General features: G+C 41.5%; 1 protein-coding gene and 1 long non-coding RNA gene across 3 annotated transcripts; one reads left to right on the plus strand and one right to left on the minus strand.

Moving 5' to 3' along the window:
- Positions 1-4,903, plus strand: LOC311043517. Its single transcript, XR_014600608.1, has 2 exons — positions 1-3,852; positions 4,066-4,903. It is a non-coding gene; the product is annotated as an uncharacterized lncRNA (long non-coding RNA).
- Positions 4,077-26,628, minus strand: LOC311043516 (spindlin-1-like). Of its 2 annotated transcripts, none has more exons than XM_084054804.1 (7): positions 26,257-26,628; positions 19,615-19,908; positions 17,248-17,296; positions 13,851-13,945; positions 8,607-8,762; positions 6,622-6,855; positions 4,077-6,255 (listed from the first exon to the last, which is right to left on the minus strand). In XM_084054804.1, exons 2-7 carry the CDS (start codon positions 19,664-19,666, stop codon positions 6,056-6,058), a joined length of 786 nt encoding a protein of 261 aa, XP_083910930.1. In that variant the 5' UTR covers positions 19,667-19,908; positions 26,257-26,628; the 3' UTR covers positions 4,077-6,055. The 2 variants fall into 2 exon arrangements, with proteins under 2 accessions (XP_083910930.1, XP_083910931.1); XM_084054805.1 differs by having other exon boundaries at positions 26,246-26,628.
- Positions 26,629-27,431: the final 803 nt, after the last annotated feature.

The following is a 27,431-nucleotide window of genomic DNA, read 5'->3' on the forward strand; positions in this document are numbered from 1 at the left end:
TTTAAAGGGACAATTCACCCCAAAACAGAACTCACATTTGCCATTTGCTGTTAAGCTCTTAAGAAGGTGAACACACTGAAACACTGATTCTATGATCCGAGATCAGAGAAGATCAGGACAGGAATAACAGATCTGAATTCTGCTTGAGGGTGAATTTTTCATTTTATTTTGTTTAAGAACCCAAAAAATACCAGTCTCTGAGACACACAGTACAAAAACCATAATAAAACAAACACACCCAGAAAGCCACAACAGGAGTTCGGCCCACAGAACTGACCCAAGGAAGAAAAAGGAAACAACATCAACATGCAAACTCACACATTTACACTGAGCTATATTAGGCATGCAAAAACAACACTGTTCTTTTAAAGAGGGTCGGATTGACAGGAAACACGCATACAGCACACACACATACTCGCACACACTCTCACACAGTACAGCACGACAAATATTCCATAAAGTATCAATGCCAATGTTTTTGCTCCTTCGTCAATGATGTGCGATTCTACCGATGTCCACATCATGTGGGATTGAATCCCTCTGACTGGTTCCATTTCTGTCCAGCCCAGTCAGAGGCTTGCCAGATCTTTTTTTGTTTTGTTTGTTAGTTTGTTTCCTTGAAGTGATACTGCAATTTGAACAAAACAGGGTCACCCAGTCCGAAATACCAGATGCACTGTGGCAAGGGGACAGCTTTAAAATCAACCCCTCAGTGCCTTGTTTGAACCATAATGGACACATACAGGATTGGGCTTATAGGGTGTGTTTATTTTATTTCCTGTGAGCAGCAATGACACCCTCATGGTCAGTAGATAGATATCTCTGTGTTAATGTCGTCTCTTTAGGCAGCGCTACGTCCAGCGTTATAGGAATATACGTCTTAATCTTCCCATAGTGAGTCACTGTGGAGGATGGAGTCCTTACTGTACCTTCACCAGTCAGATGGGACTTTTACAACAGAACAGATGTTAGCCATGCCAGTGTTAGCTGGTACACTGTACCAGCCTGACAAAATCCTACCAGCATCTGTTGAGGGGGGGGAGACTGGTGTTGGGGAAAGGGGGGTACTGGTGTTAACAATTTCCACCCTAATTAGGACTAAAAAAAAAAAAAAAACATGGGTCAGTTTATCAGCAAATCCACATTACTCATTACTGAGAGTTCAAGAAAGAGAGAGCCGGCCCGCCTTAAATGAACAACATGGTTTTCCCAGACACTTTTGGAGACTTATTCTTCTTGGGGTCAGGTCTTGTTTAATGCCGATATTCCCTCCCCTAGTGGGCTAGTACAGAGCCGCCCAAACTGTCTCCACCATAAGAAAGAAACACTTCTATATCCTTCCGGAGGTTTCTGTGAGTGCAGGTGTCCACAGTTGTGCGTTGAAAGAGTTGATGTAAGCAGAGGACTAACCCCCACAGACTCCACGTCAGGACCAAACCAGGGCTAACCAACCAGAGCTTAACCTCTTAAACCCCATATGGTTTGAGCGGAGTCCCACAGGGCTCTATACTAGTGTCTTTTCCATTTTCTGTTATTGTGGGGAAAGCTTTGGCTCTGCTATTTCCCCGCAATATGGACACTGGGGTTTAAGGGGTTATGCCACTGATGTTTTTGGAGGAGAAAAAAATAAACCCTGGTTTCCACTGCAAAGCCAGGCTTGACTTTACTACTACAAAAAGACTTGATTAAAATTTTTAATAATTATGCTTTAAAGTGTAAATATGCTTCTTTCTCAACCGGTTACTATAAGAGCCTTGACATTCAGATGGTGATAAGCCTGAGTTGGACCTGCTGTGGAATCGTTGCCAAGGTAACCCAAACCTGTTGCTATACCGTGGTAAACCACCCAAGGTGTCTGCAGTCCTGCATTTGTCCGGCACTAGAGCCTCTAATGTGGAAGATAGACTTTATTCAGTGGCATACCGTTACACAAAAATGATTTAAAAAAAAGGACCATACCGGGGATCTGTCATGTTTAGCCCGTTGATTTATGGGGCTTGAGATAAGATAATCCAACACACACTTGACCTCACCGTTACTCTTTGTCAAAGTTACGTTATCGCTGAGTATCAAAAACATGTATTGATTTTATAAGTATAGCTAAAAATAGAAAAAAGTGATTTTAAGAACAAAATTCCAAATGCTCTTCATGATTTATCAACCTTAACAGACGTTAGCTTGTCCTTGACTTCATTATTCAGGTAAAGCTTGCTAAGAGTTTAATGACTATGGAGAAAATGTAAACAAACGTGATATCTAAGAAAAAACTAAGCCATTAAAGCCAGAATGGTTTATATTCATGTACTGAAGCTGTGAATACAAAAAAATGACATGTTTTGCCTCCGGTATGGTCCTTTAAACTTCTATTAAAACAGTAATATGAAACAAAATCAAATGAACAGTTCCTCTGAGAGTTGGAGTGGTGTTGCAGTGGTAAAGCGGGCCATCCACAGCAGTGGTTCCCTAACGTTTTTAGCACCCAAAAGAGAAAGTCTCCCAAGGAGCAAAACTAGTGAAAATAGCAGATCTACAGGCTCACAACGCATCTGTGTTATGTTATGAGCTTGTAGGCTATTTTCATTACTTCTTAAAACGTTTTTTTTAATGAAATTCTTTTTGGTGAAAATGTCAGAAAATCTTTTGAAATAATAATTAAAAACAGAATGTTAACGGTCATCTACAGCACTGTTTCCCATACATTGGGTCCCATTTGTGGATATCCCTTTATTTATGTTAAGAAGTAGTGGAAATTACCACTCGACATGCTCACAATGTGGATGTGTTGCGAGCTTGTAGATCTGCTATTTTCTCTTTTTGGGTCTCAAGCTAAAAAGTTTGGGAACCAGTGATCTACAGTATCTCCGCGTTGCAACAGTCTGTATAGAATGATGTAATTCCATCCAACAGAACTGAAAAAAAACAACAACAGTTTAATCTCCAACGGAACAACAAACCCAAACAGAGCAGAGATGTTGTGAAAACTGGGCTCATAAAAAAAAAAAGTCAGTCTTTAAGAACCAATGATTTCGACAACAAAACTCAAGATTTGTCAATCTGCAATGCAATAACTGCAAAGAAATTAAAAAAAATTGAAATCCCATAAGGGTAAAACGTGACTAAGTAGCAGTAATCTAGCATAACTGTTGTTAGCCGAGCTACTGTATGATTCAAGATCAAAACACCTCCAACTGGCGTTCTGGTTAGCGCATTATTCATGGTGAGGTTCCACACTAGCCACCTACAGTATGGGTTAACAGGAGTACAACAGGCTAATACAGGTAAATATTTATAATATATATATATATATACACACACACACACACACACATACACACAGGACAGGATGGGAGAGAGACAGTATATGTTATAAAATCAATTTTTAACAAGAAACAATACAGTTAGATGCCAATAGAAAAAACATAACAAGTAGGACAGAAATAAAAGTTGTATAAAAATGTGTCGACATGAAAAATGAAGAGAGAAAAATAGGCTTCGACCAAGAATTTTTAGCATAATTCTAAAATAATAATAGAAGAAAAAAACAAACAGAAGAACTGAAAGGCAGGCAGAGAAACAATAATAAGGCAAGTTTCCATTGACAATATGTTGCACACTTGATTTAAAACTAAATATATGGATCTTTGTCACAGCTCTTAAAAACAACAATAAACGAAAAAAACTGCCCCATGAAAACAACTTGTTCAATGAAAACCTGCCTGTTTGTTGGTTTGTTTGTTTGTTTGTTAGGCACTGTATGGACGATGGACAGGTGTGTGGGCTGAACTGTGGTGTGGAACAATACTTGGTGGTAGAGCCGTTAACGTCAATAGTTCTGTTTATAACTTCAACACGGTGGCATTTTTTTTTAACCCATTAAGACCTGAGGCCGCGTCTAAAAAAAATCTAAATCCTAAAAAAAAAATTGGAAAAAAATATTTTAAAATAATTTTCACGATTTTTCAAAAATGGCAGATCTACAAGCTCGTAGCGCGGCACTCGGTGCCGCGCTATGAGCTTGTATATCTGCTATTTTTGAATAGCCAAAGTGACATAGATGCGTTCCAGGTCTTAATGGGTTAATCATAGCTCCTGTGTATTTTTGACTTCCAAAACCGTTGATGTAACCGAAAAGAAAAGAAAACATACGAGGGAAATCATTTGGAACCAATGCAGAATAAAGAGCTAATCTGTGGGCTAATCATTTACCTGGCAGACAGCAACTTTTGTACCAATGTATTTCCCCATATCGTAAAGAGCACTCGGTGAACGAAACAAACGTAACAGAAAGAGATTTAAAGATCAAGTCAAGATGGTCTGTTTTTAAGGTAATCTGTGAGAGAGGTGAGCTGCTACAATGACGGTTAGATCATTCGGTAGAGAACAAAGTGGCGGGAGACAAGTTTTAAGAATATACACAGAAAGAAAATGAAACAAAACAAAACAAAAACATGAGTCTCTAACTCAATGTCCTCTGGTTCTTTACATCACGGGGGGGGGGGGGGGGGGGGACCCAGATGTGTTTTAATTCCACTTAAAGAGTCTTCCGCCCCCACCATAGACAACTCTGCTCTTTGAAGCACGTTCGCTAAAACGCTCTCCCATTGGACGACGTGTGCAGTAAAATCCTCAGCGATTAGACAAGTGATCCTTTACGTACTTCCCCGTTCAAGTAGGTTGTCCATGTACAATACAGGGGGGGGGGGGTGCGATCGATCGTAGCGGCTCCATCCACACTTCAGAGATAAATCCTCGCACAAGCATTCTGGGAACGCAGGGCCATGGACTTGGCTGGCAGAGAGACGTGGGGTTTCAGTAAAAGATGCCTTTAGAGAGATTTTGATGTAACACTACTATATGTTAAGAGGTCAAATCCTCCAATCAGACGCAGACCTGCCCCTCCCCCTCAAGGTTTTTCAAAACGGTCTCAGCAGCTTTCAGGAGATGCGTCTCGATCAAGTACGGGCGTCTTGATCAAGTCGTTTTATTGTCTCACGAGGGATTCACAGACCTACTTCACCGCGTTAGGAGGAGGCTGATGTTTCACTATAGGGACAGCGAAGGATCTCAGGACAGATTTAGTGTCGGTCATAGGGCCGCACGAACATGACCGACACAAGAATCCTGATTATTTAGCTGATTATTGTAATCCTGATTATTATTGTTTGGTGGAAAAAATATGATTTTACAATATCCTTAATGCCTTTGTTGCACATTGTGTTTTAACTGTACCATATCTTTGGTCAAATAGTATGTGGGATGGATGTGATTTGATTGTGCCTCTGAACATGATGGATGGGGAGATGACTTGTACAATATTCTGACTTTATTTAACTGTTGTGTAACGAGACGACTGTGCTGCCCTAGTGTGGGAGCTGTAGTTTTTTTTTTTCTTAATGGGTCTTATCTGGTCAAATATGAAACATTTGTTAAACCTTAGAAATGTCTCTCTCAGCTATTTACTCGACAATAAACAGTGAAGACAAAGTCAGTGCTGTGCAGGCTTTTTTTTAACAAATTTCTACAAATTTAGCCCAGCAATAAGACCATGGGAATTAGGTTTTGTCTTTTGTGTTCTCGCACCTCAAACTGCATAAGTTCAACCGAAAAACACAATGTTAGTATTCGTAATGAAAGCCAAATGGGCGATCCTAGCTTGTTGCAGCATAGCTAGGCATATACAAGCAGGTATACTGTATATATATGCCTTGCTGTGTTAGCTTGCAGCTGGAACATTATTTTCAATAATGAATGCTAGCCGTGTAAGCATGTCGTCCTTCTAAAGGAGTGAGCGCCATGTGAAGAAGTTGTCACTACTTTTCTAGCCTTCGGGTTTTTCTTTAAGAAGCATGTCTTAACTAGTCTGGACCGGGTTTAGATCTTCCGTCTTCAGGTACTTCAGTGCGTTTTTTCTGGGTTCCAGTCAATTTTCCTTTTTTGTTTTGGATCTTTTTCCCCCTCTCCAACCGTATTTTAACGATGTTCTCATCTTCAGAGGGGTCAGGGAGAGGTGGTTGCGTCCTTGCTAGGAGGGGAGGGGAGGGGAGGGGGGGGTGTCTTAGGAGGTTTTGACCAGGTCATACACGTAGATGTGGAAGTCGTCATCAAACTTGATGAAGTAGACGGAGGGCTTGGCCTCCACCTGGTGGATCACCATCCCGGAACGCTTGCCACCGTCCTCCTTGGCGTATTCCACCTGTTTCCCCACCAGGCTGTCCACCACCTCCCCGGGTTCTCGCTCCGCTGGCACACTGTCGTCTGGATATGTGAGAGTGAGAGAGTGAGAGAGTGAGATTGAAAGAGAGAGAGCGAGAAAAGGAAGGAGTGAAATATCATATCAGCAGGAAGGAGGTTTGTGTTTAACCCTTTGGAAAGCATCCATCACTTTAGATTTTAACCACTTTAACCATTATCTTATACTTTGGCTATTCAAAAATAGTTTTTTTTTCTTTCAGATCTACAAGCTCATAGAGCTTGTATATCTGCTATTTTTGAATAGCCAAAGAAATATAAAATGACAGAGATGCGTTCCCAGATAGAATGGGTTAAATCAAATGATACAAGAGTAAATCAAACTAAAGCAGAATATATTAAATAACATTGCATAAAGCAGTAAAGTCGTACTGGAGTCGGGCATGATGCGAAGGTCTCCCTCCTTGTAGTCGTCCAGTAACTGGTACATGTACAGGACCGGGTCCTTCTCGTAGGTGATGTAGAACCAGGCGGTCATGATGGGGGCTCTGGCTAACACCATCCCCCTCCACTCCTCCTTGGGACCCTCCTCCGTCTCAAACATGTGCTCCACCGCCTTGCCGATCATCGTCTCCGCTAGCATGGAGTCGCTGACACGAGCCGGAGCTGGTGGTGACGGAACAGAGCAGAGGACAGGTCAACGTGGTGACGGAACAGAGCAGAGGACAGGTCAACGTGGTGACGGAACAGAGCAGAGGACAGGTCAACGTGGTGACGGAACAGAGCAGAGGACAGGTCAACGTGGTGACGGAACAGAGCAGAGGACAGGTCAACGTGGTGACGGAACAGAGCAGAGGACAAGTCAACGTGGTGACGGAACAGAGCAGAGGACAAGTCAACGTGGTGACAGAACAGAGCAGAGGACAGGTCAACGTGGAGACGGAACAGAGCAGAGGACAGGTCAACGTGGTGACGGAACAGAGCAGAGGACAAGTCAACGTGGTGACGGAACAGAGCAGAGGACAGGTCAACGTTTCAACGATGTACGCTTCAGATCCGAGATCAGCTACAATATTCATCCATCTATCTACATCTCACACTCTTGTCATGCAAGACCTATAGCCATGAAAGGGTTCTCATTGCTGTAACTAAATAACAAACTAACTAACAAAAAACTTAATTTAATAATGGGCTAACTAAAGACTTAATTAACTAGAACAGGGGTCTTCAACGTTTTCAGGCCAAGGACCCCCTAGCTGAGAGAGAGATGAAGCAGGGACCCCCTCTATATTGTATAAAATTGTGTTTCAGTCTCAGATCAACTTTTGCTGCTCTTTTTTCCCCTCTACGACTATGACCCGTTGCCAAAAATAGCCGATCTACAAGTTCACAACGCCTCGCTATTTTTGGCTAAAGTTCTCCTCAGAAAAGGGATGCTAGGGTTCAAGTGGTTACGGTAAAAAAACAACAAAGATTTGGCGGACCCCCTGTATTAACTCTGAGGACCCCCTAGGGGTCCCGGACTCCCCGTTGAAGACCCCTGAACTAGAAGAAGAAGAATGAGAAGAAGAAGGTGGTAGACCTTTATTAATGCTGAGGGAAATTAAGTTTTAACTTCATCCAGCTGATGGCTTCTCAGGGGCACTCAATCTTTAAGCCTTACCCCTTATGCCTATACTTTTTAGAAATGTTAAGACTATTTTGAAAAACATTTTAAAATATTGAAAATAGCCGATCTACCTCGACACATTGTGAGCCTGTAGATCGGCTATTTGTAATGTAATCCGTAGGGAGCAGGACAACATCACCCAAACTGCCCTTCACTGGACACCAGACGGTAAACACAAGAGAGGCCGACCCAAGAACACCTGGCGCAGGACAGTGGAGGGAGAGCTGAAGAACCTGCATCACACCTGGGGTTCTATAAAGACGCTGGCCCAGAACAGACAGGAGTGGAGAACCTTTGTTGCTGCCCTACATGCCAGCCGGCATAAAGGGCAGTAAGTAAGTAAGATCGGCTATTTGAACCATTTTAAAAAGTTTTTCAAAATAGTAGAAAATGCCAAAAACCTTTAGGCATACGGTGTAAGGTGGTGCGAAAGAGAGGGCCCTTGAAGGCCAGTCCACTCCAATGCAACTTTTTGCAACCATTATCCCCTAATGAAACCGGTCTGCAACTGATCAGTCCAGACAGCTGCAACATTCTCTAAAACATTTTGGTGTGGACTGGCCCTAAGTGTCTTGCTCGGGGACATTTCGACACGTATACTTGGGCGAGCCAGGAGGAGGCGAACCGGGCAACCTTCTGATTACCAGGCGGCCTCTCTACCCACCAAGCCATGGCCGACCAACATAGCGCAGCTAGTGAGCTCGCTAACAAACTCAGTAATTAGCTTTGCCACGGTGAAGATTCTTACCCACTCTGTCAGGCAGGACCTCCAGTCCTATCACCCTCTCGTCGCTGTACAGCTCCAGGCCGTAGATGCAGTCGAAGCCGTCGTATTTGATCAGGTAGAGCGACGGATTGACGGGCACCTGGTCCAACACCGTGCCCTTCCACTGCGACGACTTACCTACACAAGACATACAAGAACCAGTGTTCATTTTGTTGACTAAGACTAAAAGACTAAAAATATTTTGATATTAAGTCGACTAAGACGATATTTCAGATGACTAAAATAGGACCAAAAGTAAATGGTGTGTTATTCAAAACACTAGGATTAAATCTAAATTTGCTGTCAAAATTAACACTGATATTTAGGTACCATGAGACAAAGAAATATTGATATTTAATCGACTGAGACTAGACTAAGACTAAACGATTTCAGATGAAAATAGGACTATAACTAAATGGTGCGTTATTCAAAAGACTAAATCAGAATTTGCTGCCAAAATGAACACTGACAAGAACAGACAGACATTCAGAGTCAGGACAGACCTAGTCTCGTGTACTATTCCACAATCTCCGCATGCTAGCATACAGAGTCTGGAACTACACATCCCGAAAGCCGAGACAGGAAGCCGCCACCTGTTCGTCATTTCCGTTCACGAAAATACATTTTAAAATATCTTTGCATTACATTTTTCAATTTCCATTTCTGCTAAGCAGCAAGCTATATCTTATGAGTAAATGATTTTAATTTACATTAGGACAAATTTGCACGACTGTAAAGATGAAAACGAAAGCGGGGAGGAGGCGTCACATCCGCTTTATGGCTTTCTCCAGACTGTATGATGGAAGCATTTGAAAACTGTGGGAGACAACGGTCTGGCTCACAAGACTGGGACAGACCACACCGACAGACAGACAGCAATAGAAAAAGTAATGAAATAGTAATAATCATGTCATTAAAAAGCGTTAAAGCAGCTTTAATATACATTTGTTTGTCAAAAAACTGAACAGTCTTCCACCGCAAGATAACTACTACTCCAACTCCAGCACTACTACCAACACTACCAGAAGCACGTTTGGGTGAAATTCCCCTTGAAGGTTACACATCATGTCCAATCCCTTTGATGTCAGCCTTGCTAGCTGAGGCTGGCTATGTTAATCTACCAGTGGCTTGTTAATGTCTGGTCCCATGACTCCATCTATGCTTGAAATGTTCTACTGTTCTGACACTCAGTGGTGTAGTGATGATTTTTTTACTGGGGGGGAGGGGGGCGCCATTTTTTAATGACAAATGCGCAGACACACTCCGACCACTCGTCCCGTTTTTACGTCTGGAGACGCCCGTCTAGGACAGGCTTCAGTTCAGACACGCCTCCTCAGGAGGCTTGGCTCAGACACGCTCCGACCAGTATTATCAAATATTCATTTTTAGTTTGAGCATTTAGTTTGCATTTTAAAAACATTGTTCAGTTTTCTTTTCCAAGGAATGCCTTGATTTATAGATCCTAAGAAAGAAAGGTAGGACATGAGATGCTGATAAGATTCGCGCTATACTGACTATGGCTTGTGAAACGAGTTTGATCTTTCACTCCATTGCCCTGGGGCTAGACCAACGCATTCTACTGAATGGAGAGACCAGATGGGGGTTGGGTTGCGCATCTGAACGCGTTGTAGCGTTGTACATTACAACTTCGTTGTGCAAGGGTGTCATGCAAAAATAGCCGATCTACAAGCCCACAACACATCCCATCACGTTGTGAGCTTGCATATGTGCCATTTCTGCATGTATCGGTTATTTTTTTAAATCAATTATATTTTTAATAATCGATTACATTTTCAATTAGTTCGATTAACTGTTGCACGTCTACCCTTCTCTCTATGGTAACTGCTAGCATACAAGTAAAAAATATGAATATTTCGGTATGTAACTTCCATACCTTCACGTCTCTCCCTAAAGCAGTGATTTTCAAAATGTTTGTGCCCAAGGCACACATACTGCATGTGCAAGTCAGAATCTTATGGCATACCCGTAACAAGAATTGACGCCTATAATGACACGTCCAAAATAGTATCCCTATTGCAAAGACACAGATCCCTTGGCCTACCAAAGCTCTAGTGTTATTATTAGGCAGCCAACCTACATAAGGTTCTGCTTTGATGGTTGAACAAGCCAGAGAGCTTGATGCCATTTGAATGCTAAATATTTTTGTGCTTCCCCTCTTAAACCCATTAAGAACGGGAACGCATCTGTGTCATTTTAGATTTTAACCATTATTTTATGATGGGGGGGGGATCAAAATACATATAATTTTGGGGGGTTCCTTGACATCTCCTTGAGAGCCACTGATATTATAGCAACATCTGTTTTTCAGAAAACCGTTTGAAGACATTTTGTAGAATCGGCCTCAGGTTTTAATGGGTTAAAGGCTGGGTGTGCAGTCATTTTCCATTTTCTCCCTCAAAGTACCATACACATAAATCCAATTGTCTTTTCCACACTAAATCTGGGCACAAATTAAGACAGAATTTTTAATGGACTTCACTCTCAATATCAGTACCCAGCAGCAGCACCCACTTGTTTTGCCGCTTTAATTGCCTGCTTAAGAATACTCCTACACTGTAAATTAAACTCTCCCCCCACCAACTATATCCTGGTTATACCCTGAACAACCTAGGAAAAAAAATCTAATTTACAATCATAGGGTCTGTTGACAGGTTCTTTTCATCCTGGCAATCACCCCACAGTCTGTCCTTATCCCTTGATCATTCAGATTAATATATCGACTTGACTCGATTAACGCCTAATTTAGTCGTTACACCAATTAACCCCATCCTTTTCTGTGTTGCCACTGCCACTGGCTCACCTGAGGAGACCTCACCGGGAGGACATAGTGCCTCCGCCATACTACTCCCATTCAACACCCTACCCGCTGACTGGTGCCACCGCAGCCCGAAGGAGCTGCTAGCGCAGCGACAAAGGTCGCCCTCCCCGAACATGGCCAATTGTGTCTGTGTAGACGCTCTGACAAACCGGATACACCTCGATGGATTCTAAACCCTAGAGCAGTGCTTCTCAAACTATTTCATGTCAAGGACCCCCAAATGCACACTTATTAGCCTGCGTACCCCCATTTGAAAATATATGCCAAGGACCCCCATAAGAGAAGATTTGTACTGCTCTAGCAGTGATTCTCAACCATTTTAATCCCCTGTTTGACATGCAATAGGCTACGGACCCCCCATTTACTGGCATTTCTATCTCTGGGACCCCAATTTATATTGTAAAATCAATGTTAATTTAACTCTGAGAGTGTACAAATGGAACCAAATGGACCCGTGAGGGTCCATTTGGTTCCATTTGTACACTCTCGGAGTTACAGACCCATAAGGGTCTATTTGGTTCCTAACTATCTATCATTTAGCTGGGGACCCCCTGGAACTCCCTCAAGGACCCCTGGGGGTCCCCGGACCCCACTTTGAGAACCAAGGCCCTAGAGACTCCATGTCTCGCATTGCCAGTAGCGGGAATTTTGCGCCAACTTGGGAGCAAAATACCACATATTGGGTAAGCTTGTTCCAGTGTTGATTCTGACAGCAAATTTTGATTTAGTTTTAGTCAGTGTCTTTTGAATAAAATTCCATTTCGTTTTAGTCATATTTTAGTCGTCTGAAATGTTTTACTGTTAGTCTAGTTTTAGTCAACTAAAAATGTATTTTGGCGGTGACTTGATGGCATCATAATGGCTGATTTTACACTTGGCTGCTACGCGTTGTGAGCTTGTAGATCTGCTATTTTCGGCATGCCATGCAACACCCGAGCGCAACCAAACATAAAATGACTTGTCTATTAGTTCTACTGGATCTCTTCTCCACTAGTCCCTCACTAACATTTTAGTCTAGTTTTTATTTGTTGATGAAATTGTCCATGTTAGTTAGTCTCAGTTTTAGTCATCAAAGCTTAGTTTTTATTTAATTTCCGTCAGTGAAAAAAGGTAGTGGACGAACATTGTTCCTCATAGTTTTAGTCGACAAAATCAACACAGGCTTGTACACAACCCACAACCTGTCTGGTCGCCCCCCTCCCCACCAGTAAAAAAATCATCACTACACCACTGAGTGTGCGAGTCTGTAATCCATTTTTCCCGGAGGACTATCAATGCGTTTTGGGGAGAGGGCTAACAAACCAAATCCACCTCCCTAAAGCCAGTAATGGCATAAGGGTTCATGTGCACACAACCCTGCCACGTGCCACGTTAAAAAAAAGACCTTGCTGCGCTCGGGTGGCGCAGTGGAAAAGTCCCTGCCCACCACTCAGTGGCGTTCCCAGAAATTACATTTAGGGCAGGCGAGATTTTTTTCTCAACCTACCCCCCCCCCCCCCCCCCCCCCCTCCGAAGGGGCGGGGGGTACTCGGGGAAAAAAATCTCGGGGGAAGCAAGTTAACAACGCAACACTGACTACAAAACTGAAAAACGTTAATAAAAACAATATGCAAGTATAATCAATCAATTATTCAGCAGTGGTCTCTTCGTGTTGTAGTTTAATGGTTCAAGCTGCTCTCATACTCAGAGCCCCTTTTATGCCTGGTGAGTACAGGTGATGGCCCAGAGACCCCCACACCTGGCACTCCTGGCACCCCATGAAGATAAAGGCAAACATTTGCATCACTATAGTATAGGCGACGTCGCTCTGCTGTTTGGATACGGTAGTGATTAGCTGCCTGCCCGCGTGAATGGACGAGGTCCGACGGCCACTATTCTCTTTGGATTTTTTTCACTGCCTGTTTTTCAGTCTTTTACTTTATTTTCTAGGGGAGGCTAGATTTTAGTTGGGCAGGCGGCCGCCTGCCCTGCCTCTATGGTGGGTACGCCACTGCCACCACTACGGCGGTTGTGGGTTCAAATCCACCGTGGTACGTCCGACTTCCTCAGGCGTCTATGCAAACACAATTGGCCCGTGTTCGGGGGACGGAAGCCGGGTGGGGAGTGACAACACAGATGTGTGTGGAGAGGAAATAATTGGCATGACTAAATTGGGGAGAAAAAGGGTCACTAACATCCCAAATAGAACACATGCATGCTGCCTTCTTGAAGATATATAACCCCCCCCCCCCCCCCCCAGTCATCTATTTAATTTAATTTAATCTGATTTTGTGTCATGTCATCTAATTTAATTTAATCTGATGTCATGTAAATCTCATTTCATTGCACCTAATCTTATTTCATGTCATCTCAGTTTATTTAATATCATCATATTGGATGTGACTTACTTCCTTCCTTCCAGATGTGTTGGATCCTACAACCAACAATGTTCCTCCTGGATTGGGAGAGAGATTTACTGGGGCCTACACTGGTCCTCTGCTTCCTAGAGAAGAGACAGAAGAGAAAGCAGAGAGAAAGAGAAATGAGTTAAAAAAAAAAGAGTAGATGAAGACAGATAAGTGTTAATGACCTTCGTATGTAAAAGCACTGATCTTCAAAACAAACATTTTTATTAGCATCAACTCATTCCCTGCCAAGAACGTAAAAAACGTAATTATTTCCAATTACCAATGTTGCCAAGAACGTACAAAACGTAATTTTGATAAAACATTGATTTTATAAAGATCTCGCCGTCCTTCATCTCTCGAAGTGACACATTTCATTGTAGCACACCCGGATACGGAAAGACGTCAATTGAAGATTTCCGTTTCCGCCTGCCGCCGCTCTAAACCTTCCGCTAAATCGCCATTATCTCGGCTTTGTTTTTCTCCATCGTAGAATGCTGTTTAGAAACTGCTACTACTGCAAAATGGAATGTCGCGATTGAAAATGTCTTCTCTGGGCCACTCACACAACTACCCTGTGTCTACAAACAGTTGAACACACGATCATAAGGGATTTAGCGAGGTCTGTGGCGAGGTGAAAAAGCAAGAGAGTTTTCCGTTCACATGGCGAAACATGGTGTTTTTACACTGGGCTGGAGGAGAAGGACTCCGCCCCGATCGGAATGTCTCTTGTCTGAGCGACGTTCACGGATCGCCGGTGTGTTTATAAACGATTGGACTTCCGATCATAATGAGAGAAAAAAATTGTGAACATTTTAAAGTTATAAAAAACACTAAATCGCTGGCAGTGGGCAAACACAGCTAGAAATAAGTCTGGCAGAGAATGAGTTACAGTAATATGCATAGTGCACCATTATCATTCATAATGGTTTAATCAAATAATTTATCAAATAATAATTAATCAAATAATCCAGGATAAGAATCTAGATTTGTTTTGAATGTCTGAAGGTTGTATGTTAAGCTGGCTGTTCACTAAGGGAGTTTTTGTTTTAGGAAAATTCATAGAGAAGGCAGAGAAGGAAACCCACAGCCTGGACAATCAATATGTTTATGTATTCTGTTTGAGGACATCTTGGTGTTAATGTTAATTTTGTGAGTGTCTTGTAAGCCTGTGCGGGCTGGGCATCTTGTGGTGCAGGACACTATAATAAAAGATTATAGCTATCTATCTATTAATATTCATACACCACTGTTATCATCCATACGGGATTAGTAGTAGGGGTGTTCGATATTGAAAAAAAAACTATCACGATATTTTTCAAGAAATATCACGATAGACGATATATATCACCATATTTTTTTTAATTTTCGTTTTTCGGAGTATTATTATTTTATGATTATTAATAACATATATGATGATTAATTATATTATATTATATGATTATAACATTTTTATAAGATATGATCATGGGGCACGTATAATCATTATATTATATAATATAATGAATCATCATATCTTATTAATTAACTACATACAGATAGATAGATAGATGGATATAATATTCGTTTTTATGCTGATAGATCGATATATGTAAATATAATATTAGTTTTTATGCTGATAGATAGATAGATATATGTAGATATAATATTAGTTTTTATGCTGATAGATAGATATATGTAAATATAATATTAGTTTTTATGCTGATAGATAGATAGATAGATAGATAGATATATGTAGATATAATATTAGTTTTTATGCTGATAGATAGATAGATATATGTAGATATAATATTAGTTTTTATGCTGATATAGATAGATATATGTAGATATAATATTAGTTTTTATGCTGATAGATAGATAGATAGATATATGTAGATATAATATTAGTTTTTATGCTGATAGATAGATAGATAGATATATGTAGATATAATATTAGTTTTTTTTGCTGATATAGATAGATAGATAGATAGATAGATAGATAGATAGATAGATATATGTAGATATAATATTAGTTTTTATGCTGATAGGTAGATAGATAGATAGATAGATAGATAGATAGATAGATAGATATATGTAGATATAATATTAGTTTTTATGCTGATAGATAGATAGATAGATAGATAGATAGATAGATAGATAGAGATATAATATTAGTTTTTATGCTGCAGATAGATAGATAATCTATTCCTTTTATCCAGCTGTTGTATCATGTGACATTCAGTGTAGGCTGCTTGATGGTGAGTTAGTAGTGTAACAGACTGCTTCAGACAGAACATCTGACAGTCAGTGGTGGAATGTAACTAAGTACATGTACTTAAGTACAAATTTGAGGAATTTTCACTTTACTGGATTATCTTAAATTTTCAGTACTTTTACTTCTACTCCACTACATCTCAGAGGCAAATATTGTTCTTTTACTCCACTACAATTTAGTTACTTTGTAGATTTGTATTATTACAAAACACGCATTAACCACTTTATCCCTATATACTTCGGCTATTTGAAAATAGCCGATCTACAAGCTCACAAGGCGGCGCTTTGCGACCCGTTGTGAGCTTGTGAGTATTTCTGCATTGCAGTACTGATACTTTTACTTATTAAGTACTTTTTCCACCACTGCTGACAGTAGCCTATTACACCTACCTACCTAGTAACAGTAGACTAGCAGGTCACACAATGGATCATTGATATGCATCCAGCTAATGTTAATTCATGGTGTTGATAAGCTTTTGTAAGCGAGGTACGAATTGTTTGTAATCGATACGCGAGGTCCGTCGGTCCTTGTGCGTGCGTGCACTCTTTATGCGGGCAGCGGTGATACCTTCGCTGTTTCACCCGCGTTAGGTTAAAAGTTATATCGAGTGACGTTCGAACATTGCAAACTTTGCAATTAACTTTAGTTTGCACCGTGTCGGTGAGCCTGACTCAGTCTCCGTCCATTACTGCTGTTGTGCAGACTAACAAGTACGACGGTCCACTCGCTGCCAAGAAGAAAGGGGGCGGGGACTTTGGGAGCATGTGTGATGAACACAACAGATCTTCAAGCAATCAATGCGGTCCGGACGTGCGGTCGAGACGCGTTGTTAGCTTGTAGATCTGCTATTTTTGGCGAACGAAACCGTCGTACTGCAGAAGTATAAATTAAGGTATAGAACTGCAAATCATAGAATGTGAGTGCACACTCTACTCTATGACTGAGTGACTCACTTTATGACGATAGATACGATATCTCTGAAAACGCATATCGTGGGGACATTCTATCGTCTCGACGATAGTTATCACAATATCGAACACCCCTAATTAGTAGCAACCATTCAGTATTAAAATTCATGTTAATATTCATACAATATTAGTATTAGTATTCATAAAATATCCATCCTATTAAGGAGTTTTAACTTACTTGTGTGAATTCTTCTTCTTCATCATGTTTGCCGACACCCCGGAATGTCCTGAAATCACAGAAAGAAGTCTGTTTAATACTGGTCTTAGGAAGAATTGCTATTAAAGTTGGTTTTATAACCTACCAGGACCTCTAGTACGGCTGGTGTTCTATCCTACCAGGACCTCTAAGTACTAGCCTGGAAACCAGACGAATCTGCCAGTGAAAAAAAAAAAGCCCTCCTCAGCAGATTAGTCTGGCTCCGCTCCGTTGTGATTGGATTTCGCTGCCCCCGAAGTTGTGGGGCACCAACCAGTATGCAAATGTGGGGCAAGTTTATCACCAGAGGCATTTTTTTATCTGCCCCTTGGAAATGCAGGTTCCACACATAGATTACAGACTAATACCTAAGCAGTGATATTAGTCTGGCCATGCCAGGCTACTCTAGTACTGTAACTGCTGGTGTTCCAGCCTACCAGGACCTCTTGCACTACTGTTTTTTCTAGCCTACCAGGACCTCTAGCACTGCTGGTGTTCCAGCCTACCAGGACCTCCGTTTTTCTAGTGAACCAATTCTGCTTATAACCTGATCAACCCAACAATGGATCTAATAGATTTTTTTAAATAAATCGCCTGAATCAATGAGTCTGATCAACCACTTATGAAGCTCTACTTTACAATTTAAATATGTTGTACATCTGTGTCATGCAAAAATAGCAAAAGGGCTGATCTACAGATTCTACACAGCCAATCTACTCACAACGTGATCGCGTAGATCTGCTATTTTCAGTATTTTCGAAAATCGATTTTATTAAAATGTTAAATTTCTTTATAATGTATCAAATCGATTAGCTTGAGGAACTGTTGCAGCCATACCAGTGTTGTTTTTGGCAGCCATTTTAGTTTAGTCACATTTTAGTCATTTCTATCTGTGAAGGTTGACTGATGGTTCGAGGCTCCAAAAAGTCCAGAATGTACGTTTGAGTATATTTATTTCTCCCAAACAACAAACACCGAAAGTCCTGTGCAGTATTTACAGTGCGGGCCTTGGCAAAATTCACAGGTTAACCGAATAGGAAAGACATCAAAATGAAGACTTGGAAAAAATTGATAGCTGCAGACAAAAAGACAAATAACTCAGGCAGTGCTATACCAGGCTATACCTTCTAACTTAGGCCCTGCAGCTCTCTCCCCTGGCTGTCTGGCTGTCTGTTGCCAGCCAAACTCATACTAAACTTGGCTCATCCCAACCTGCACTTTATACCAGGTGGATCCTACCAAGACAATGACCTGTAACTGGTAATCAATTAACTAAAATAAAGCTACATGTTGGGCCACGAGTTACTTACACAATTACATAAGGAATTTACCAACAATTCAAATACATTTCCCAAGCCAATTAATTCACAAACTTAACAGAGTACTCTTAAACATCGACAAAACACCCCTCCTCTACAGTACTTGGCACCTCCCAATCAAACAGGATTGCCAGTACTGCAGAGGAGAGACAGGTGACAAACAATCACTCATTTAACAGTTTCAAATAATAAATGGAAAAGCTTAAAACTATTGAATGGTCCTTGTGATCTTTGTCAATGCAAAGATGTCCATGACGATTGTAAGAAAACATACAATACAGAACTAAAACACTTCCAAGCCGGCTTGATGTTAACTGGAAACAGTTGTATAGTGTGTGCATGCAAAGTTACTGTTCTTGTCTATAGGGCACGTGTTGCCCGGTGACACTATCCTTGATAGTTTTAGTCGACGAAAACTCAAAAGGTTTTAGTCCCGCTTCAGTAATTAGTTTTAGTCAAACAAATAAAATAATATATTTAAACTAATTTAATTAGGTCAATACTGGATTTAAGATATGACTGTGCTAACAGTATTATCATGAAATATATCCCATTTTGAAGATTCACATTAGGGGTTAACACAATATGCTACAACTTGTGTTACAACACATCATTCACAAAAACACACATAAATCTCGTCATATTTTAGTCATCAAAAATTCTGGGGGGACCGTTCGCCAAAAATAGCCCATCTACAAGCTCTCTCTGCTATGTTTGGCGAATTGATTAGTGTACAGTGAAGTAAGAGCGTACTCTTTACGGGTCTGTTTTATCAAGTACAGACGGTTTAAGTACTGAATTTGCAGCTTAACAAAAGCAAATTCACCCTGGTGTATGACGTAGGACAATTTCACGATAAATAAAAATCTCTGCGATACGATTATTGTCACAATGTGTCACAATAAACGATAATAACGATTATCGCCCCATCCCTAGTCATCGTCGCCGACGAAAACAACACTGACCCATAATGAATGATGAACAGACAGACAGACAGACAGACAGACAGACAGACAGACAGATGACTCACCCCCATCTGCTCTGGGCCGCTGGGCAGCTGGACTCTTGAATGGGGTCTTCATTCATCCACCTGGGAGTGGGCAGCCGGGCTGCCAGTGCACACTACAGTCTGGGTCTCTGCCTCCGCAGATACTGGGCCGAATGGGAGGGGGTGGGGGGAGGGCAGGGGGAGGAGGAGGAAGGGGGGGGAGGCACGGCAGGGATTACACTGGCCCCTTGGTCGGCTGCATACAGCTGGGTACAGGATATCAGCTGGAGAGAGAGGGGTGAACTACTGTATGTGTGTCTGCGATGCTCCGCCAACCTGCAGACAGAGACGGAGGAGATTATTAGAAAACAAATACGTTTCCTCTTGCTTCATGATTTGTGAGGAACCTGTTCATCAGAAAGACTTAATAAGTAGCCTTTAATTGACTTTCTCCTGCGTGTCAACAGATGACATAAAAGGTCCGAATCCCAAGTTGTCATGTCGTATATGTAGGGTCTTTGCTTTACGTCTGAATCCCAGATGATTTGAACAACAGTTATCTTTAGTTATCCTTAAAGAAGGCTCCCTCAGCAACCTCACAAGTAAACCTCATCATGGTAATTTGAAGTGGGGTATTGGCTGCCATGTCAACTGAACTGAAAATGTGATACTGATAGATTTCAGTGTACATTTAAATGTGCCTTCTATAAGTTCTTTTGATAAAGCGCCATAGGACATAACGTAACAGTTTTTACAATAAAGTTGTTATCTAGATCCTACAGTACTGTGTACCGCGCTAGAAACTCTTGCTTTCCTGACTCTTCCGTGTGACTTGCCAGTAGGTAAAGTAAAGTTGTGCCAAACCACTACTCGGGTTACACTAGCGTTCAGTGCTTTAAGTTGATGATACGTTTGTCCTTGGAGGACCAGTGGTTCCTAACCCTGGTCCCCAGAACCCTCTGTACTGCTGATTTTCCATCATACCAGGACCCCTGTACTGCTGGTTTTCCATCCTAACACGCTCAGTGATGTTGCTAGGTTTTCAATGTAATGGGTCCTGGGATGCAAGGGTGGTCTTTTAGATGGGTCCCAGGGACATTTTATGGGTCCCACAAAAATGCACAGCGTTTAACTCGTGTTTCATCTTATATGGTTATATTCATGTACATGTATCTGAAAGAAAAGTACACAATTCCAAATCCGACAACTAGTACTTGTAGTACTTGTAGTAGGCTACTTGATTTTTTTTTTACATTAACCACTTGAATCCTAGTATCCCTTTTCTGAGGAGAACTTTAGCCAAAAATAGCAGATCTACAAGCTCACACTTGTGAGCTTGTAGATCGGCTATTTTTGGAGTTATAGGTGTGTAAAGGGAAAAAAGAGCAGCAAAAGTTTATCTGAAACACAATTTTATACAATATAGAGGGGGTCCCTGCTTCATCTCTCTCTCAACTAGGGGGTCCTTGGCCTGAAAACACTGAAGACCCCTGCTCTACAGGGAATTATTTGATATCTGGCTGCACGGAAAGACACAAGAATCACAGCTGCCATTAATTAGTGCTGTTCATTGCCTAGTGGTCAAATTGGGGTCAACGAGCCATCGTTAACTTGCTTTGAAGTTGGGCTGTAAGTTGCGCAGCACTCTGACTCTCTCCCTCTAGCAGCACTCGCACTGCCCTGAGACAGAGAGAGAATACTTCTCCATACGGCGGTGTTTTACCGAGATTTTTCTTGTTTTCTGCACTATGCCTTGTAATCCGCGGACGGCTTTGAAATCCACGGATGGCCTTCAAATCCGCGGTAATTTCCGCTAAATTGTAGTGCGTCCCATGGACGCAAGACGGTGCCATGAATGCGTCCTTTTTCAATATGGTGCGTCAGAGACGCAGGACGCAGGCCTATGAGCATCTCTGCACGCTGTATGTGAACAAGTAACCAACATACATCTGTATAGTGTGTAAAGCATCTATCAAAGACTTAGGCAGCAAGAAGTGATACAAGGGAACAGAAGTTCTAGGGGATGAGGTGGAGTCTGAAGAGGTGACCTTTCAGACTGACAAATCGACTTCATTACATTTACAATCACCTATTGTTTTCACCAAGATGTCTGACAAAGCGTTTACAGCTTCTACAGTAAGTATGTCTCTCTTAAAGCGTCCTAATTGTTACGGAGAATCCCCCTTATATGGGCATTTCTTTAAGAGGAATATATGAATGACTTATGATGTAGCCACGACTGGGGACTGTCCTAATATGGTGAATACTAAATCACGACGATATAAAGGCCAGTCAACGATGGAACAGTTCAGGTCAGTAAGATCTGTATTAAACAGTAATAACAATACAAAAGAGAAGATGGGAACACTTTTGACTCCCAATTGCGTAAGTAAGACTCGAAGACCCTATAAGAGCTGGCTCTGTATCGTTTACGATAGTCAGTCACTCATATTTGATACAGTCCGTTTCTGGCGAAAATGCTACTAATTCGGCGGAAGTAACAGCGTTTTCTCACAGTCAGTTGATGCTTCATATCCATAAGCGTCAAACATCCAGGATCATTTGTTTATTTTTGGAACACAGTTCTTATTTGATGCGATATTAAACATGTCTATGGGAATTCAGAATGTGGTGAAAAAAAAACGCGACCCAGGTAGGATGCATAAATTCCGTCAGACTTCGGCGCTCTATACCAAATACAATTTAGTCACATGATGACAGCCTTCTCCTGTCCGTATCAATTGAGGAAGGAATTGAGAAATTAATATTGGATTAAAAAAATAAAAAACATAATTTTGGATAGAGTTCAATCCAACCTGTACCCTACATCAATACCCCCCCCCAGTCTCCCCACGTACACACACAGTATCGACCACCACCACCACAATAGAAAATGTGATGAAGTCTCCCAAGTTCAATCACAAACACTGAGATACAGTTTCCACTATGATAAAATGCTGGTTACTGTATCATCATGCATCACTGCTAATGGCTAAAAAACACATTGCTGAAACAATGAAAGAACACCGTGTTTTAGCATTGAAACCTACTGTAGAACCTTGACTGGAATCAAAACAGGAATGAACGTAACCAAAACTATAATTTACTCCAAAATCACTGTGGCCTGTACAGGAGTGAGCTACACACAGAGAGCAGACATGTAACACTGCAGTAATACAATCGTCTGGCAGCCTGAATGCTGCCCAGACAGCCTCGGTAAACAGGCCCTCTCTAGTCATCCTCACACCCACATAGTCTATGAGAAGTTAAACTTCAACATGGGCAATGGCAGGATAAGATCAAAGTTTAACGTCACATTCGCTGTTTTTTTCCCTGTCTTGTGTCACCTACGTGAGCATGGATATCTTTTCGCATTTGAGTAAAAATGGTGACGCCCCCCTTGGCTTGGGAGCTTGTACCTGTATGAGTGACAAATAAAACCCTAAAACCCTGTGCGATTGTATCATTTGTTATCTATAAATAAATACATTATTCAACACAGCTGTACATTAATTCTGTCCTACAGAGCGAAAGTGCAGTTACTACAAATAAGTGTCCAAAAAACGTACTAGTTACTGCACTTTGGCTTTGTAGGGCAGAATTAATACTGGCCCTTTATTGACCCCCAGAGAGGAATTAATGATCCCCTAATTCAGGGGTCTTCAACGTTTTCAGGCCAAGGACCCCCTAGCTGAGAGAGAGATGAAACAGGGACCCCCTACTCTATATTGTATAAAATTGTTTGTTTTTACTTAGTCTGCTCTTTTTCCGCTCTACACCTATAGCCTCTTTGCCGAAAATAGCAGATCTACAAGCTCTCAACGCCTCGCAGCGCCCTCAGAAAAGGAATTCTAGGGTTCAAGTGGTTAATGTAAAAAAAACTAAGTCCTATCACACAAAGATTTGGCGGACCCCCTATAGTAGCTCTGAGGACCCCCTAGGGGTCCCGGACCCCGTTGAAGACGCCTGCCCTAATTGATATCCTTAGCAGGTGTAGCGTAATTAAAATACCAAACATTTTTAAATTACCCCCAAAAAATGTGGTTTTCCGTAGTGGCCAGCATAAAGGATATTTGTAGGCCTTCTTAGGTCCAAGTTTAAGTGTAGCCTGTTCATAATAAACAGCCGACATGTGTACTTTAGTACAGTGTGGTTTAAGTGTAGCTAAATTAGTCGTAGTGTTTTATTTTGGTGTAGCGAAATTTAAATACCAAAGAAGTGTTTCATTTTGATGTTATTTCTCATGAGTGACACCAGTGACATTTCACTCAAACGCGAAAAGATTTCCATGCTCGCGTCACCTACACATAACAATGCCATCATGTAACGTTCCATTAACCACTTAACTCCATACTTTGTTGACTGGAGTCCCCAAGAGGTCTATACTGGGCCCCCTCATTTTCCTGCGTTGTAACCTTGTAGATCTGATGTTTTTTTCTGAATGTGTGCCCTAGAATAGTGACGCTAAGGTTCAAGTGGTTAAAGCCCTATTCATACTTATTCATACGCCCGGAAATAGCCGATCAACAACCTCACAGCGCGTCAGGAAGAGACGCGTTGTGAGCTTGTAGATCAGCCATTTTAGGGACACCAGTTTGAAAGTGGTTAATGTCATGTACTATTATGACATAGGCCATTACGACCGATGACTGCGGTCTTAGTTTAGCCTACTTCCTGAATGTAATGGATATATTATTGTATAATGGTAATCCATATCATCATGTGATTCTAAGTCACTAGTGCACTAAAAACAGGAAAGTGCCAGCTGTGATGAGTGAGTGATCACATTTGTTAATCGTGTTCCTCACAACCCTATGTTCAGCAGTCACTATCTATCCTCCATTATAAACAAAACCCATCTCTTCAAGAAAGACCCTCCACCACAATTTCATCTTCTATGCGCTACACTGTAACACCCTGGGTGTTCGTTGAACTCTGCAAGTTCAAATTGGACTCAGGGACCATGTTTTCGGGACAGGAGTCTTCAGTGTACTACTTTCATTATGCTCCTGGTCTTCGTTTAGATAAACATAAAATCATTATGCTGCTCTCAGCTTTTGTCCAGTCACTGTGATGTCTCCAACATCTCAGGACCATTGTCTGAGCAATATGGTTCTTATCTCCGCATCCTTACCATTGCTTGTCGTTTTAAAATACAACATATTCAACATGTTCATTTGCTATTAAGTGCATACAAAGATCATTTGCTCCATTCACCAATTGTCATCATGCCAATTGGTCATGATGACCAATTGTCACCAGTCAATTCAATTTCACAATTCAATTACAAAAGAAACCGTATGTTTATGACAGTCACCAACCCAATATCCTGAAAAATACAAGCTAATCCACCTCACATCATTTCATATGGTGGCGTTGCTGTTGCCAACCTACTTCTCTTATTCTATGGGTCACGAAAATCTGTGTTGCTAAAAGTCAAATTTGCCATATTGAGCTCGAATGGCACCTGCTGTTTGATGTGAAGTTTGGAGTGCACACTGCAGTTATGGCAGAAGGGTACTTTTAAAAAGAAAAACACCTCTGCATTTAATATATTATTAAGTTTCGGTGACACAGGACCTTCCTTAAGATAGCATTTAAATAAAGCAGGTTACTTTAAAACAGCTTGGGTTTCCTGCAAATGCCACGAGGATTAGAATGGTTATTTTCCCCCCGACAGTGTGATTTAAATTTGATCAAATCATCATGATTTGTGACCTTAAAATCGAAAGTCAAATCAAATCATGGATTTTGAGAATCGTGACATCCCTGTCTTACTATTACCATCATGATGGTGCTGCAGAATTCATGTCATTTCAATCACATGCATGAAGTCAAAGCCCAGAGTCTAACTCCAGTAGTTCAAACCCCTTTTTATGTCAAGGACCCCTAAATTGATTATGCATTACTCGGCCATGGACCCCCCCATCTGAATAGATTTTGTGCCAGGAAAGGATTTGTGTTGTTTAGATTCAAATGTAGTACAGAATTCTACAACTGTCTGGAGAGTCAACTCAAACCTATCCATACATTCTCTCAATGGGCTAACTCCTTTTACAACTGTTCCTCATTTTGCTGGGAGACCCCTAGGGAGTTTCCCTGGACCCCCACTCTGAGAACCACTAGGTTGTAACCCACTTTTTTTTTTAAATGACATTTTGAGTCCATGACCTCATCAATGATGGACACAGCCCAGGCATCATCAACCCTTCCACAAATGACCTCCTAAAAACTGTCAATCACATTAACCGTGTCAGAACGTCCCAATAAAGTCACATTAACGCTTGTGCCACCAAATTAAAAACACATTATTGTTTACAACCTATAGGTAAGGGAGGGAGGGGGGAGGAAGGATCTATTTGTTTACTGTCGCAATACGCACATGGGGGGGCGACCCCCTTGTATATCGTTGCATGCCAACGGTGAGCGAATCAATCAATGTATATGTTCTTATTGATTGACCCCTCCTCGTCACGAGGCGACGCTTCACGGAGCTCCCCTTTATGAAGCTAAAAAAAAGCCGCATTGGTGCGAAAAGGCGCAAGAAGCGAACAAAGGAGAGGGAGGAAGGTAGTGAGTCCTGCTCCTAACGTCATGGACACACACAAATGCATGCGTTAAACGTTACAACCGACCATCATGCGTCCGAACATCGATATATCACAGCTCTCACCGATATCTTACCGATAGAAGGATCAATATCGCCGCATATTCGATCAACCGTGGGTCTAAATTGATCCCCTCTCTCTCTCTGTGCCTTTTCCTTTTGCATACATACAACAACGCTACAAAAAAAATTCTTTCCAGACCCAGAGTCCCGCCTATCGCCCGCCTGCCAAATAGGGATCCGCCGTGGCTCTGCGTAGTGGAGGTATGCGGGCCGGAGCTTCCTGCCAAATGCTGCTCTCTTTTTTCACTCTGAGCTCTGCGCCGCGGTACGACGGTGTCGCGCGACAAATAAATATCACAGATCTTCAAGCCCGACGACGGGCTCGTCCCTGTGACTCTGTGGGCTCGTCCTTAGTCGTAGGCCGGCTTGTCGGGCTTGTAGATCTGTTCGTTTTTGTTGTGGCGAGCGACATTCTCGCGCGACTTCGCCGTTGTTTCGCGCGGAACGTTCACTGCATTGTAGTGTGAACGGCGACACGGCAGGTGGCGCTCTGGTTTCAGAGTCAGAACGTTGACATTTTTATTGGCTGATCATTCTGCACCTTACACAACTCTGTACCCTTTAATTACAGTTTAATTACATTTAAAAATGCTGTTTATGTTTCATTGTATATTCATATATCTTAGCCTTGGATCACAAGACAGTCTTGTATCAAGGCTACATATCTCTATGTTTGTTTTCAAAGTTGTGATAGTGACAGCTCTTTACACATTTTATGTACATATTTATTTGTCTTTCTAGACTGAGTATCTGTAAGGATGTATTATATATAGCCTATCTATAATTTTAAATACATTTTTTTTATTTTTTTATTACAAACTTGTTTTTGGTAATGTAAACGTATAGTATCCCATTCCCATGCCAATAATAAAGCCCCTTAGTTGGAATTTGATTTAATTGAGGTAAGACTGAACTCAGAACAGTTCTCTATTTCACTTCCTGTTGCGTAGTGATGGGCGGGGACGCGTGCCTGGAGGGGAAAAAAACCCAAAACACCCACCGGTGGGGTTTGTTCCTTTAATCTCTCTTGACAGCGCGAATGGGCGGTGCTCTACATTTCTCCCCTCACGCTCACTCTGTTCTAGAGGACTATTAAAACAAGCAGTAATGTCTTGACTGTATTTTTGTTTTAGGGTGTTTTGTATTGTTGTATTTTGATGATTTTATTTTATTTTATGTTCTTTACACA

The sequence above is a fragment of the Gymnoscopelus microlampas genome (genome assembly GCF_963454915.1).
Source record: "Gymnoscopelus microlampas genome assembly, chromosome: 4".
NCBI lineage: Eukaryota > Metazoa > Chordata > Actinopteri > Myctophiformes > Myctophidae > Gymnoscopelus > Gymnoscopelus microlampas.

Bases quoted from the DNA above. Each gene is read 5' to 3' on its own strand.
- LOC311043516 (XM_084054804.1), bottom strand. From the start codon at position 19,666: ATGAAGACCCCATTCAAGAGTCCAGCTGCCCAGCGGCCCAGAGCAGAT. The intron at 8,763-13,850 runs GTAAGTCACATC...TGTCTTGTGTAG, and splicing joins ACACATCTGGAAGGAAGGAA to GTAAGTCGTCGCAGTGGAAG. The intron at 6,856-8,606 runs GTAAGAATCTTC...CGTCACCACCAG, and splicing joins GGTCCTGCCTGACAGAGTGG to CTCCGGCTCGTGTCAGCGAC.